Below are 14659 nucleotides of genomic sequence, written 5' to 3'. Positions count from 1 at the left end.
CCAACCTAGGCTAGGGTGTGAAAGACGATCAATTTCTTTAATAAGCATCATCTTATTTTGTAACTTCTAATAAAATGGCCTTTCTTGAGTAATTTCTTTAATAAGCATCAATTTCTTTAATAAGCATCATCCTTGAGAGTCCTGTAAGTTTATAGACTTCATTTGAAAAAAAGTTTAACAGGGAAAATATATTAAGGGGCCATTCATATTTTTATCTTTATCACTTTCTTGAGTAATTTCTTTAATAAGCATCAGTTTCTTTAATAAGCATCATCCTTGAGATTCCTGTAAGTTTATAGACTTCATTTGAAAAAAAGTTTAACAGGGAAAATATATTAAGGGGCCATTCATATTTTTATCTTTATCACTTTCTTGAGTAATTTCTTTAATAAGCATCAGTTTCTTTAATAAGCATCATCCTTGAGATTCCTGTAAGTTTATAGACTTCATTTGAAAAAAAGTTTAACAGGGAAAATATATTAAGGGGCCATTCATATTTTTATCTTTATCACTTTCTTGAGTAATTTCTTTAATAAGCATCAGTTTCTTTAATAAGCATCATCCTTGAGATTCCTGTAAGTTTATAGACTTCATTTGAAAAAAAGTTTAACAGGGAAAATATATTAAGGGGCCATTCATATTTTTATCTTTATCACTTTCCAGAAACTTAAAAGGAAACGGGTTCATAGGACAACTTCCAGCTGAACTCAAGAAACGGTCGGAGGATGGATCACTTACATTAAGGTTTGCCTTTTCTCAGAAACCATCAAAAAGCATTTATGTGATCGTAAATTATCTACACCATGATCACAAAGCGAATAAAGAAAGGTCATTAAAATATAAAATCAATGAATAGTTATACATAAGTAGGAATCACGTGACAATATAGTAGCAATGCTAAGTCCTCAAGTAAAGTCTGTATATGATATTTATATGTATATTTATATTACTCATCTTACATATATTTCCATGTTTGTTATTTTAAGTTATACTTTCTAATTTGTTGTCAATCAATTGATGCAAGTGTGGACGACCTGTCTTCTTCAAGCCGAAAAAAGAATGGGTTTGTTATTCCACTAGCAGTATCAGTAGCTGCAACATTGTCCGCGCTCATAATTGGATTGGCTATCTTCTGCAGCCTTAAGGCAAGGAGAAAACATGGTAAGATTTTCATAAACATAGAACATATGAAAAAATTTATACTATGATCATACCGGACACTACTTGTTTTAATTTCTTAATAGATATTTACTACTTACTAAAATTGTTATGATATTATCAGTTGTTGCAAAGGTGGAAACCCAATTAGCAAGTAAAAATGATTCATTTGCATCAAAACATTGGCGATTTGCATATTCTGATGTCATAAAAATCACCAAGAACTTCGCAACAGTTCTTGGTAGAGGAGGATTTGGAACAGTTTATCACGGCTGCATAGATAATATTGAAGTAGCTGTGAAGATGCTCTCTCCATCATCCGCCCAAGGTTACAAAGGATTCCACGCAGAGGTATCCTGCAGAGTAAATCATCATTCGTCATGAATATTAAAATTATGTAGAAAATAACATTTCTGATAATAGCATGTGGCTTCGAATTGCAGCTTGAACTTCTGATGAGAGTTCATCATAGGAATTTGACTGCTCTCATTGGCTACTGCATTGAAGGCACCAATATGGGGCTTATTTATGAGTACATGCCTAAGGGAACCTTGGAACAACATTTGTCAGGTCACACACTTTTATATCATTGCCCTTAATGAATAAATAGAAATTTATAAGTTCATTTCAGTAAAATTTTCATTGATCATATACAGGTAATAAAAATCAATATTTCTTGAGCTGGGAAGAAAGAATGCAAATAGCATTGGATGCTGCCCAGGGTTAGTGATTGCACAATATATCAGTTTTTTGTTTGTTGCTTGTAAGATTTATATATGAATTATGATATCAAGTTTATATGTAGGCTTGGAGTATCTGCACAATGGTTGTAAGCCACCCATGGTCCACAGAGATGTGAAACCTTCGAACATCTTATTGAATGAAAAGTTACAAGCCAAGATAGCTGATTTTGGCCTATCCCGTGTATTTTCAACTGAAAGTAGCACTAGTATATCAACCGTTGTTGCTGGCACCTCGGGATACCTTGACCCAGGGTAAGTACTTAAGCAATGCGGGTGTGTTTTAATTTGCGTAGTAATTAGATTGTAACAGCATATCTTTCACCTTTAGCGATGTTATTTTTGCATCGAAAAAGATGAAAGTTCTTGCGGTATAACTTGGTTTCATTCCTGAGACTTGTGTTAATTGATCGGAAGGGTTCATAATATCAGATTCTTTGGTTATGTGCAGGTGTTTGGTTGTGCCCAGCCGGTTGAATGAAAAGAGTGATGTATATAGCTTCGGACTTGTTCTTTTGAATATAATCACAGGCCAACCGGTGATACTGAAATCCTACGAAAATACTCACATAAGTGAGTGGGTAAAATCCAAGCTTGCAAGGGGGGATATTGGAAAAATAGTTGATCCACGTAGGAAAGCTGTGGAACTAGCACTAGCTTCTGCTTCTCTCGCTTCCTCTAAGAGGCCAACCATGATTGAGGTAGTGATGGGATTGAACGAGTGCTTAGCAATACAACTTGGCCAAAATGATTACGCCAATGCCACAGTAATTAACAGCACTCGTCTGGATTCTGAATTTACTCCCTTAGCAAGGTAGTAAAGCTTACTTTAATTTCTTTCCAGGAATCTTGTGGATCGTCGAAGTTGTGTAGTTCAATCCATGTAACAATTATAATACACTTTCCATCTTTGCTGGATCCGGGGATTATGTTGGTTTCGTTTTGTTTCTCAAATATTAATCTGAAAAAGTATTACTGTTTTATCATGTAGGAGTCTCTATTAATTATGGAAATTAATTTCTATTAGTTGTCAAATCAATTTCTAGCTCACTCATATATCCAATTGGCCTTGCAAACGAGCCTCAAACTCGACTAGAGTTGAAGTCGAACTCAAGTAGCTCGTGTGTTGAATCGAGCTGAGTTCGAGCATAATAATACTTAACTTAAGTAGTTCGTGAGCTTACTCAAATTCGGCATATTATAAATATTTTAATTTTATATATAAATTAAAATTATTATATATATTAATAATTATATAATTAATAATTGTAATGGAGTTGAACTCGAGTCAATCATATATATATATTTACCGAGCTTGAGCTCTAGCTCGACAATTGAAGCTCGGTCGAGCTTCTCAATACTCGGTTCGGCCCGATTATAGCACTAATATCTATTATACGCGCCAATTGGGATCTAAAGTCAAATTCCATCTTAGTGTATTTCACTGATCCTTCTAACTAAACAAGTGGACTTTAAAATTACTTTGACTCGTTAATGGTGTTATACCAAATTTATTCCGAAGAATTTTATTGAGATCATTAATAATATAAAGTAAATATGCCAGCTCAAACTCCATGGTCTTTTATTAATACATCCGTTTATGTATTACTCCCTTTTTTCAGAACTGACCGAGTCAAGATATATAATACCCTACTTAGACAGCACTAGAATTTTAATTAGTTTATTTAGATAATATAATATAAACAATTGTATCTTCTTTCGCAGCATGTACATCCACACAATTTACGTTATAAAATTGCATGTTGGTCTAAGAAGTCAGACCACAGATAATATTGAAATTAGTGTTTTAGATTGTTTAATTAGCAGATTTAGACATGGACCATATAATAATGAATATTTTTGTTTTTATTTTATAACGTTCATTGTCATTCTTTGCAACATTAATTTTATTTAATACATGTTAATTACTTATACTTTAAACCAAATTAACCTTCACATATATATTAATTGAAGTAATGCTACATATATAAATCATTTATACAAACTATTCCTTATAAACTGATGTGAGAATCTTGTATGTTTGTCATGTAATATTGTTTAATAATTTATTTTTAAATTTAAAGTTATCCATCTTAAATTAATTTACTTAACAAAAAATAATAAAAAAAGCATTATCCATCTTAACTGTGACAATAAAACTATTGTTTTACCAGGTACTCTAGGTTGCATATATAATTAATATATTATCACCATTGTCAGGATATATCGTAAAATATATTGTGTGTGAATGTTGTTTACGAAATCAGCTCCTGTAATCAGAATAGTTTTTCAATATTTTTAGCTGGTTAATTGTCATCACTACACAGTAATACCTTTGGAAATTAATTAACAACAAATCATTAATTATGGCGAAATGGATTTGGAAAGCCTTAAAGAGAGAATTTAAAGTGTTCATCACCAACCAAGTAGTGGCCTAGTGGATCGATGTGACATATCAGTATAGAATCTCTTGGAGTACCCAAAGTCAAACATTATAATATTTCGTTAATTTATTCTCCCGGAGGACTTTGTTTATTAACTTGAAAAATATAATACCCAGAAAAATAAAATTAGGTAATTAGCACACCGACAAATAGTGAATAGGATATTTTTTTTTTTTAACAATTGTTCAGGCCAATTTGTACACACATTTATTAATCCTTGTAAGTAATTAGTACAGTATACTATTGTTCTGATAACCTACTTAAATTTTAGAAATGAAGAAGATTTGAACCTGAAACTGTACACTTTAACCACACGTCTCAATGTTGTACTAGATAAATAGTGAATAGATGGGCAATATCATTATTGAAAAATAATTGTCTCAACTAATTTCTGATAGCTTTACAAGATTTGTCTCATCCTGAATTTAAATGCTACTAGCAAAGTCTACTCTAAATCTGTGGATGGATTTCGTTGGCTGTAAATTACTCTCCCCTTTACAAGGTATCTTCGGACTTTAACTTGGTCAAACTTTTCTTCCACTGACTCCAAGCTTTGGATCTAAATACTTTTCATATTGACTTGGAATTGGAAATATGGCTGGAATGTTGGACTTTAATAATATGAAGACTCGTCAATATCTGTATTGTACATTTTATTGACATGAGAGCTTGTAAAGCTACACAATATAGCTTAATGAATTGATATATGATTGGCCAAATTAGTGTTTCATTGATCACTATATTCCCTGGAAGAAACCAGAGAAAATGGTCATGAGAATGTTTGAGTGTATATTCTTTGCATTTCTAGCTGCTTTTGCGTTTGTTCTTCTGCAGGTTCATGCTCAGGAACCAGGTCAACTTTCATTTCTGAATCTTTTTTTTGTTAACATTAACTTTCACGGATAATGTAAGTCAGAACTAGCTAATAATTTTACTTCTCTTTCCAGGATTTATCAGCATAGATTGTGGAGTGAAAGATTCAGCATGCATGAAGAGTGGTGGAGATGGAGAATGAAAGCATGAAAGCATGGATTAAAAAAACGGTTTACATGCAAAGCTTGGATATGAGATTATACCTACTCCTTTGCTTTGGATTGATGAAGATTAGCTTCAAAAGGATGAAACCTCCACACTTTAANATATATAAACTGAAATGGCATGTTTCTTGATATCAAAACTAAAGGATTAATTCATATTTCTGGTATGACTGTTGCAGAAAGTTAAGTGGAAATAAGCTCACAGGTTCGGTTCCAGTTGAACTTATTGAAAGATCTCAAAATGGTTCCCTATCATTAAGGTATACTATGCTTTTTGTCAACAATTATGAGGCCATGTCAATTAAAAAATTTCAATACCCTTTGAATTTTCTGTTTTCAGTGATATTCCAGGAATAAGTGTTATATTTTATATCAATTTTGAAGGCAATAACACAAAGATATCACATCTGTTTTAATCCCAACTAGGAAAAAGTCTTGGACTAATAGAAGATAATATAAAGATAAAGATAAGCATAGAAGATAATATATCACAAAATAAATTTTAATTCTCAAGTCAGTTGACATATGGCTAATTTACATATCAACTTAACAAGGACTAATAGATCTATTTATATATCGCATTCGATGATGGCATGATACCATATAATAACTATTAGGTCCCCTACTGCATTCGATGATGCCAAAGATACATCTAACATATCAAAAATTTTCTCAATCACAAGAAAACATGGTATTTTTTAAAGAAAACGTTTGTGTCAACTCTGTGATCTAACAGTCATTATAAGTTAATATGATGTCTATATAATGTTTGGTAGATTTTTTTTTGAATTTTTTCATCAATTTCCTATGCTAAGAATTTACTTAATTTTATAACAGATAATCAGTTAAATTTGTATTATTATATATTATTTAAAAAAAAAAAAAAAGTAAATAAGAACCTGGTCAAGCTTGGGCTGGATCAGTTTGGGCTTCAGTCTGGCAAACGGCCCAATAAAAGGAGTGAGCCTCCATTTTGCATGGGAGCCAGCTTATGCGACGGTTCTGAATTCCCATTTCTCACTTCTGTTCTCACTGATGTTTAATTGAAGCGTGGATGGCAATCCAAATCTTTGCGCTTCAGTTTCATGCGGCAAGAGAAAGAAGAAGAACAATGTTGTTGTTCCAGTTGTCGCATCATTCGCTTCCTTGTTCGTACTATTAGCTGCATTGGCTATTTTCTGGAGAATTAGAAGTTCAAAACGAGGTATCTTTTTGCATTAATTAGTAGTGTCATTAACCTGAGAGTACACAGCATATGCGTCTGAAATTTTCGTGTATTTTCACATGTATCTTAGCATGTATTCCAAATAATTAATGCCAAGAATTATTATTGTGATTTTTATTTTAATCAGAAGGTATGTGGGGAGGAACTTCAAGAAAGCCACCATATGTGTCAACAGAAAAGATCAGACGATTTACGTATGCTGAGCTCTCCATAATCACCAACAACTTCAAAAGAGAACTTGGTGAAGGAAGTTTTGGAAAAGTTTACCATGGTTACTTGGGTGATGATACTGAAGTTGCTGTGAAAATTCTTTCTGAATTATCAAATCAAGGGTATGAACAGTTTGAAGCAGAGGTATGATATAAATCTGAATATAATTCAAGTACTTGTACATAGTGTTTTGAGCTTAGTTACATATGTGCATGCGAAGTCTAACGAGATTTAATTTACAGGTGAAGCTTCTGCTGACAGTTCATCACAGAAACCTGACAACTCTTTGCGGATATTGTGACGAAGGCAAGAAAATTGGGCTCGTTTATGAGTACATGGCCAATGGAAACTTGAAACAGCATCTGTCAGGTTAGTTTTACAAGGCCATTTAATAATTAAAGATTTTATTTTGTGAAACTTTCTAACCAAACGGATTACAAGAGAGATAATCAAAAGGAGAAAAGTTGAATGAGTTGTAAATTCATATATTTTCTGTATGGATGTAGATAAGAGTGCAGATGTCATGAGCCGGGAAGGTAGACTTCGTGTAGCGGTGGAGGCAGCACAAGGTTAGAAAGCATTTCATTTATGCTTTCATTTCTTATTATTTTGAGGCTGTAAATGAACTGATATATAAGGAATTCGTAATGTAGGATTGGAGTATCTACACCACGGCTGCAAGCCACCAAGAGTACACAGAGATATCAAGTCTGCGAACATCTTATTGTGTTGTAAATCAGACCCAAAACATAAAGAATCATGCAGTAGTCCAGATTGTGCATTCAACCATAACAAGCATAAAAAGAGAAAACAAATACAGTAAAGAAAGATAAGAAGAGAGACACCAAATTTATAGTGGTTCGGTAATCTGAAAGATTACCTACATCCACTCTTCAAAGGCAACCAGAAAAGAACTTTACTATGAGTTTGAGAAACCTTACAGAAGAATCGGCTCACCCCTTTTACACCAAGGCATCAACCCGATACAAACCCTCTGATTACACACCCGTATACCCAGATGCTCTCCCCACTATACATAACAAAGAGGCAGAAAATCAGTACAAATTTATACAAAGAAAAAGGCTATAACAGAAAGGACAGCTCACACTACCATCAATGTTGATCCATGGACGGATCTTGGATTTCCAGCACAGCACCTCTAACCGTTTCTCTCTCTGTTAACCAAGAGAGAGGAGAGAAATGAGCTGCGCACAAAACCTAATTCGATTTAGGTTCTGGAACGAAGGGAAAGACAGAACTGCCCCTCTTGTTAAACAAATTACTTTGACCAGCCAACTCCAAAATTTGACTCTACGGTCATCAGAATGCCACATCGCTACAAATCTCCACCTTGGCATTTGATCTTCTCCCTTTCTAGTTGCCCCTGAAAAATTCTTCTTAATTCTCCTCAATTGCAGAGGCTCTTGAAGAGCCTTAACTTGTCTAAGGTTACTGTCTTGGTGAACATGTTTGCTGGATTCTCTTTACCAGGGATTTTCTCCACCTGATAATTTTGTCTTCTATCAAGTTTCTTATAAAATGAAGTCTAACATCAAGTGCTTCGACCTCTCATGAAATACTGATTTTTACATAGAAAAATAGCACTCTGACTATCACTTTTAATAGGAACATGTGTGCTGGATCAGTCCCATTTCAATCAGCATCCCCCTTAGCCACATGGCCTCCTTGACTGCTTCTGTAATTGCAACATACTCTGCTTCGGTAGTGGACAGAGTTACAATAGCGCAGATTAGCTTTCCAAGAAACCAAGTTATTCCAAATAGAAAAGCAAAAACCAATCATGGACTTCCTATTATCAATGTTTCCAGCATAATCAGCATCTACACATCCCATGAGGGGTTTCCAGAATTTTTACCCTACTGTAAACTATGCCAGTGGACAGAGTACCCTTACATACCTAGAATCCCTTAACAGCTCAATGATGTTTTCCAGGATTACTCATAAACCTACTAACAGCACTAACAGCAAAAGCTGAATCTGGTCTGGTGCACACCATCAAATACATCAGACTTCTATGGCATTGGCATATGGTATACAAGCCATCTTCCTTATCTTCTTCAGTTTCTGGACACGGGTTACACTAAGCTTAAAGTTGACCTAAAGGTGTTTTAAAAGGCTTAGAGTCAATGATATAAACTTCTTGATAGTTTTTCAGCATATTCTTTCTGTGACAGTATGAGACTTCCAGTTTTCAGTTTCTCTCAATGTTCATACCAAAATCTTCCTAGCTTCCTAAATCTTTCATATCAAAATGTTTACTCATTTCTTTTTTAAATTTATCAATTTTGAGACACCTTACAAGCTAGCAACATATCATCCACATACAGTGACAGTATATATAGCATTCTCCGTATAAACATTTGAAATAAAAACAGCATCAAACTACTTCGGATAAACCCGCATTTAACATGAAAAAATCAAATTTCCTATACCACTGCCTAGGAGACTGCTTCAAGCCATACAAGGATTTTTTTAACAAGCATACCGATTCTTAGTTCCCTTTAAAGCATTCAGGTTGTTCCATCAGAATTTTCTCCTCTAAATCACCATTTAAGAAGGCTGTTTTGATGTCCAGCTGTTCTAATTCTAAACCAAACTGAGCTACTAAAGACAACAGTATCCTATGGTTGTATGTCCACACAGGTGAGAAGATCTCATTGTAATCCACCCTCAACCTGTGTAAACCCTTGGCCACTAACCTCGCTTTAAACCTAGGAGCTTCTACCCCTGGTATGCCCTCCTTTCTTTTAAAAACCCATTTACATTTACCACCCTGCTGCCCTTAGGTTTGTTAATTAAAATCCAGGTTTGGTTTTTAATTAAAGAATCAAACTCTTTTGCATAGCTAGTTTCACTGCCTAGATCCCTACAACTCATGGCTTCCTTAACAGTTCTAGGTTCCTCATCAGTGTCTTCAGCAATTGAAGGGCAAAAGCAACTATATCAACATGTGAGTACCTCCTAGGCAACCTGATTTCTCTTCTCTCTCTATCCCTAACTAGTTGGTAATTTTGCAGCTCAGTTTCAACTCTATCATTTCCATCACTGTCCTCTATGGTAGGTTCATCTTCAAAAGGCTGATCATCAGTATTGTGGTCTGGTTCAGTACTGTCCAGGTTTGGGTTTTCTTCACCTAACTCTAGGTTATGGATTCTGCCCTTACTGTGTTTTCACTTTCACTCAAACCAGTTTGATTAGGCCAATCACTTCATCTCCTTAAACCTAACATCTCTACTGATTATACACCTTGTCCTACAACATCCCAACACCTATAGCCTTTTGTACCATCAGGATATCACTAGAAAACACATCTGATTGCCCTTGGTTTTAGCTTGTCAGTTTTATCATGCACAAAAACAGTACATCCAAACACCCTAAGGTTTCTATAATCAGCAAGATACCCTGACCATTTTTCCATAGGTGTTTAAAGCTAAGGGCTGAGGAGGACTCCTATTAATCAGATGAGCTGCTGTGTGAGCAGCTTTGCCCAGAACCTGTAGGTAATTAGAATCAGATAACATGCTCCTAACCTTCTCAAGAATGGTCCTTTCATCCTTTCTGCTAAACCATTTGCTGAGGTGTGTGTCTAACGTTCTATGTCTTAGAATTCCACTCTCCCTACACAGTATTCAAACTTACATTAATGAACTCAGCCCATTATCTGTCCTTAGTTTCCTGATTTTCTTCCAGATTGGTTCTCAATCATGATTTCCAACCAAATTTCCTAAAGCTTATCTTGGTTTTAAAAAAAAGACCAGACTCTCCTAGAAAAATCATCGATGATGCTAATGAAGTATCTATATCCTCCCAAAGATGGATGTTTGGTTGGCCCCCCCACATCAGAGTGAATATATTCTAAGATACCCTTAGAACAGTGGTTTCCCACACTGAACTGATTTACTCATTTCCCATAAAAACACTGATCACAGAATTCAAGTTCTCAATCCTATCCCCCCCTAAGCATTCTGCTTACTAACTCAATTAAACCTCTCTCACTAATGTGTCCCAACCTTTTATGCAAATAGAGGTTTGATTAGGTTTCTGAGATGTTACTGCTGCTGTTCTAGTAATAGTGGATCCATTTAAAACATATGACCATTCCTTTCTTTCATTTCATAACCACCAAGGACCCTTTGGTAACTTTAATGACTCCACCTTGAGCTTGTAACTAAACCCATTTTGTCCAGACTACTAAGGAAATCAGGTTCCTCTTAACTCAGGTATGTACCTAACTTCTGAAAGAATTCTAGAACTACCATCTGAAGGCTTAATCTGACATCCCCAATGCCTAATACACTACATACTGCATTATTCCATTAGAACCTTGCCAGCTTCTACCTTTCGAAAGTTCATAAGAGAACTCCTATTTGGAGTCATGTGAAAAGTGCAACCAGAGTCCAAAATCCACTCAGATTCAGATTCCCTATCAGAAGCTACAAGAACATCAGAGCTTTCATAACCATCTGAGGCTATATCAACACTGCCACTAGCCTCTCTCCTGATCTCTTTCTTCCTATCTGGACAATCCCTTTTGAAGTGTCGCTCTTTATGACAGTGGAAACACTTCCTGACAAACTTGGATTTGGACTTGGATCTGTTTCTAAATGACCTTTCTTAAACCCTTTTTCTCAGACCTACCCCTGACATTCAGACCTTCCCCATCTAACTTACCCTCCTTCCTAAACTCAGTATCCTTAGTAGTAATAGCTACCCCAACCTCATCTAGCTTAGAGTTTGTCTACCATACGTAAGAGTATTAACAAAATTTGAAAAACTTTGGGAAGAGAATTCAGAAGAATTACAGCTTGATCCTCATCTTCAATGGTAACACTGAGACCTTCTAAGTCTTGAATTAGTTTCCTAAAATCATTTATGTTGTCACCTAAGACTTGTTTCATCCAATTTAAAACTAAAAAATTTTTGTTTTAAAACTAACCTATTTGGTGAAGACTTAGATAGGTATAGGGAGTCATTTTTTCTAAATCTCTGCTGGTGTATCATTTTCTTAACCCTCTTAGAACTTTATCTCCTAGCCCTAGGATTAAAGAACTGTAAGCTTATCTAGACGTGCTTTCTTTTCTTTTTCAGATAAGCTTTCAGGTAAACTCTCCTCACCCTCTAAGGTAGCAGACAACCCATCCTTGACTAAGACAGCTCTCATTTTCATCTTCCACAACCCATAATCGTTATCTCCTGTAAACTTCTCCAGTTCATACTTAGACATTTCTAAGTTTCTAACCTTCCCAGTGACTTAGAAACTAAAAGCCCCAAATTTTAGAGACCAACCGAAAACCCTAAGTAGCAGACAGAACTATAGAAACCCTAGATTACTACAAATTTAAAAAAATTGGATCTCACAACCTAGAATTAATGAAACCTAGGTACTCGAAAACAAAGCTCTGATACCATATGTTGTAAATCAGACCCAAAACATAAAGAATCATGTAGTAGTCCAGATTGTGCATTCAACCATAACAAGCATAAAAAGAGAAAACAAATACAGTAAAGAAAGATAAGAAGAGAGACACCAAATTTATAGTGGTTCGGTAATCTGAAAGATTACCTACATCCACTTTTCAAAGGCAACCAGAAAAGAACTTTACTAGGAGTTTGAGAAACCTTACAGAAGAATCGGCTCACCCCTTTTACACCAAGGCATCAACCCGATACAAACCCTCTGATTATACACCCGTATACCCAAATGCTCTCACTACTCATACATACCAAAGGGGCAGAAAATCAGTACAAATTTATACAAAGAAAAAGGCTATAACAGAAAGGACAACTCACACCTACCATCACCGTTGATTCCATGGACGGATCTTGGATTTCTAGCACAGCACCTCTAACCGTTTCTCTCTCTGTTAACCAAGAGAGAAAGGAGAGAAATGAGCTGCGCACAAAACCTAATTCGATTTAGGTTTCTGGAATGAAGGGAAAAGACAGAACTGCCCCTCTTGTTTTAACAAATTACTTTGACCAGCCAACTCCAAAATTTGACTCCTACGTGTCATCAGAATGCCACATCGCTACATATTGAGTGAAAATTTCCAACCAAAAATAGCTGATTTTGGGCTAACAAAATCATTCCCAGTTGAAGGTGTTACTCATATGTCAACAGCTGTTGCTGGTACCTTCGGTTACCTTGACCCTGAGTGAGTAGTTTTCTTCACTTCATAGCTGTTACAGAGCTTCATATTATTTTCGGCTCCATAGTTTAAACTTTTGGATCAAGTGACTACTTAATAGGGGCTCGATAGTTTTCTTCCCTGCATGATATTTGGTATTTGATTTGTTTTGTCAAAATGCGTTTGTATTTGGTGTTTGGAACTGGGTATGTTCAATCTGAATTTGGGTTATTCCTCATAATACGTTAGGGGACATGTTGGCTAGAGGGCTTAATGGTGGTTACTCAACAATACTTACCATCTTTATTGTCTAATTGAGAAAAAATTTGCATAAAGAATGGAAAGTTAGAAAAGAAGAAATTCCTGGATATCAAAAGAAAGATCACAGCAATCAAGGTGGTTTAGTAAAATTTATCCACATCTGTTTTAAATTATTATGGACTAAGCAATCTTTTTGGCCTTGCAGGTATTGTCAAACATATAGATTGACTGAAAAGAGTGATGTATTTAGTTTTGGGGTTGTTCTTCTGGAGTTGATCACAAGTCGGCCTGTGATTGCAAATACCAATGAGAATAATCACATAAGCCTGTGGGTTGGTTCCATGATTGGACAAGGGGATATAGAAAACACTGTTGATCCAAGGTTACAGGGAGACTTCGACATCAGCTCTGCCTGGAAAGTTGTTGAAATAGCAATGCTTAGTGTGTCTCAAACTTCCACTGAAAGGCCAACCATGAATCACGTAGTGAGGGAATTGAGTCAATGTTTAGAAATGGAGATTGCTCGGAAGGGAAGACCTGGGGCTGAACCAAGAAATCAACATGAAATGGTCTCTATAAATCTAGGAACTGCACTTAATCCTTCAGCAAGGTAGTGCTATCAGAGGTCAGGAAATGAAGATGGTTGAATTTCATGAAAAATCAAATAAATGTAATGGTTTTGGTGCCTCGGTCAATCACATTGTATTATGTTAAATTTTTCCTTTAGTGCTTGAAGTGAGCTATCTGTATTTGTAATTTACAATCTTATGTATAAATTTGTGCCGTTTATTATTTTTTCGAAAGAACATATACATAAGTGCTTTTATGATTCGAATACAGATTTCAATTTTAGTTTCTATCCTTGGTTTATGATTTGCAATTTATCACATTGGTGATAGCAATAGCATTAGCATTTCAATAGTGAAGCTTAATATTTCTTCTGGTTTTCTATCTCAGAAACTTGATAAAAGTTTCAGGAATCCAAAAAAGCTTGAAATGTCTTTTGTTCCAAGAATATCAAAACATTAAACATTAAAGGATGTATTCAACATTCTCCAACCTGGTAGTTAGTGGTCAAAATACCCAGAATGCAGTCAATTGTATATCCTATATATACTAAATTGGTGGACTTTTAGTTATTCCTGCATAGGTGTTGATCTCATCAAGAAAAATAAAATAGAATGGCAAGGGGTGAGTCAATGAAGAAATTATATGAAATTCTAGCATAAGTGCCAGTCTCATCATATAATAAGAATAATAAATAAAAAAAATAAAAGAAAAACTGAATAAAGAAGTCATGTCAATGAGTGCAGGTGAGAAATTTTGTTTTATTTTAAATATTTGTTTGTTTGATGGAAATATATACACTAAAACTATGAAAAATATAACAAGATGAATCTAAATCTAAAGAAAAAAAATATAAGTTGAAATTAGG

General features: G+C 35.0%; 2 protein-coding genes across 2 annotated transcripts; both read left to right on the top strand.

Moving 5' to 3' along the window:
- The first annotated feature begins 1269 nt into the window (after nt 1-1269).
- LOC116139047 (probable LRR receptor-like protein kinase At1g51890) lies at nt 1270-2716 on the top strand. Its single transcript, XM_031424724.1, is given in 5 exon segments — nt 1270-1509; nt 1602-1728; nt 1815-1880; nt 1964-2170; nt 2370-2716. Coding segments are annotated over 5 exon segments (987 nt in total).
- A 2220-nt stretch (nt 2717-4936) lies between these two features.
- LOC116139046 (LRR receptor-like serine/threonine-protein kinase IOS1) lies at nt 4937-13838 on the top strand. The gene is made up of 11 exons (XM_031424723.1): nt 4937-4988; nt 5177-5195; nt 5559-5639; nt 6429-6583; nt 6732-6958; nt 7057-7183; nt 7321-7383; nt 7468-7540; nt 11801-11803; nt 12877-12990; nt 13430-13838. Exons 1-11 carry the CDS (start codon nt 4937-4939, stop codon nt 13836-13838), a joined length of 1323 nt encoding a protein of 440 aa, XP_031280583.1.
- Nucleotides 13839-14659: the final 821 nt, after the last annotated feature.

Source organism: Pistacia vera, unplaced genomic scaffold, assembly GCF_008641045.1.
Source record: "Pistacia vera cultivar Batoury unplaced genomic scaffold, PisVer_v2 Contig346, whole genome shotgun sequence".
In the NCBI taxonomy this organism is placed as follows: domain Eukaryota; kingdom Viridiplantae; phylum Streptophyta; class Magnoliopsida; order Sapindales; family Anacardiaceae; genus Pistacia; species Pistacia vera.
The sequence above is the reverse complement of the archived record's forward strand: the minus strand, read 5'-3'. Positions and strand labels throughout refer to the sequence as shown.

Excerpts from the sequence above, each read along its gene's own strand:
- LOC116139046 (XM_031424723.1), top strand. The coding sequence starts at position 4,937 with ATGGCTGGAATGTTGGACTTTAATAATATGAAGACTCGTCAATATCTG. Across the intron at positions 5,640-6,428 it reads AATGGTTCCCTATCATTAAG|CGTGGATGGCAATCCAAATC; the intron begins GTATACTATGCT and ends GTTTAATTGAAG. Across the intron at positions 7,184-7,320 it reads CTTGAAACAGCATCTGTCAG|ATAAGAGTGCAGATGTCATG; the intron begins GTTAGTTTTACA and ends GTATGGATGTAG.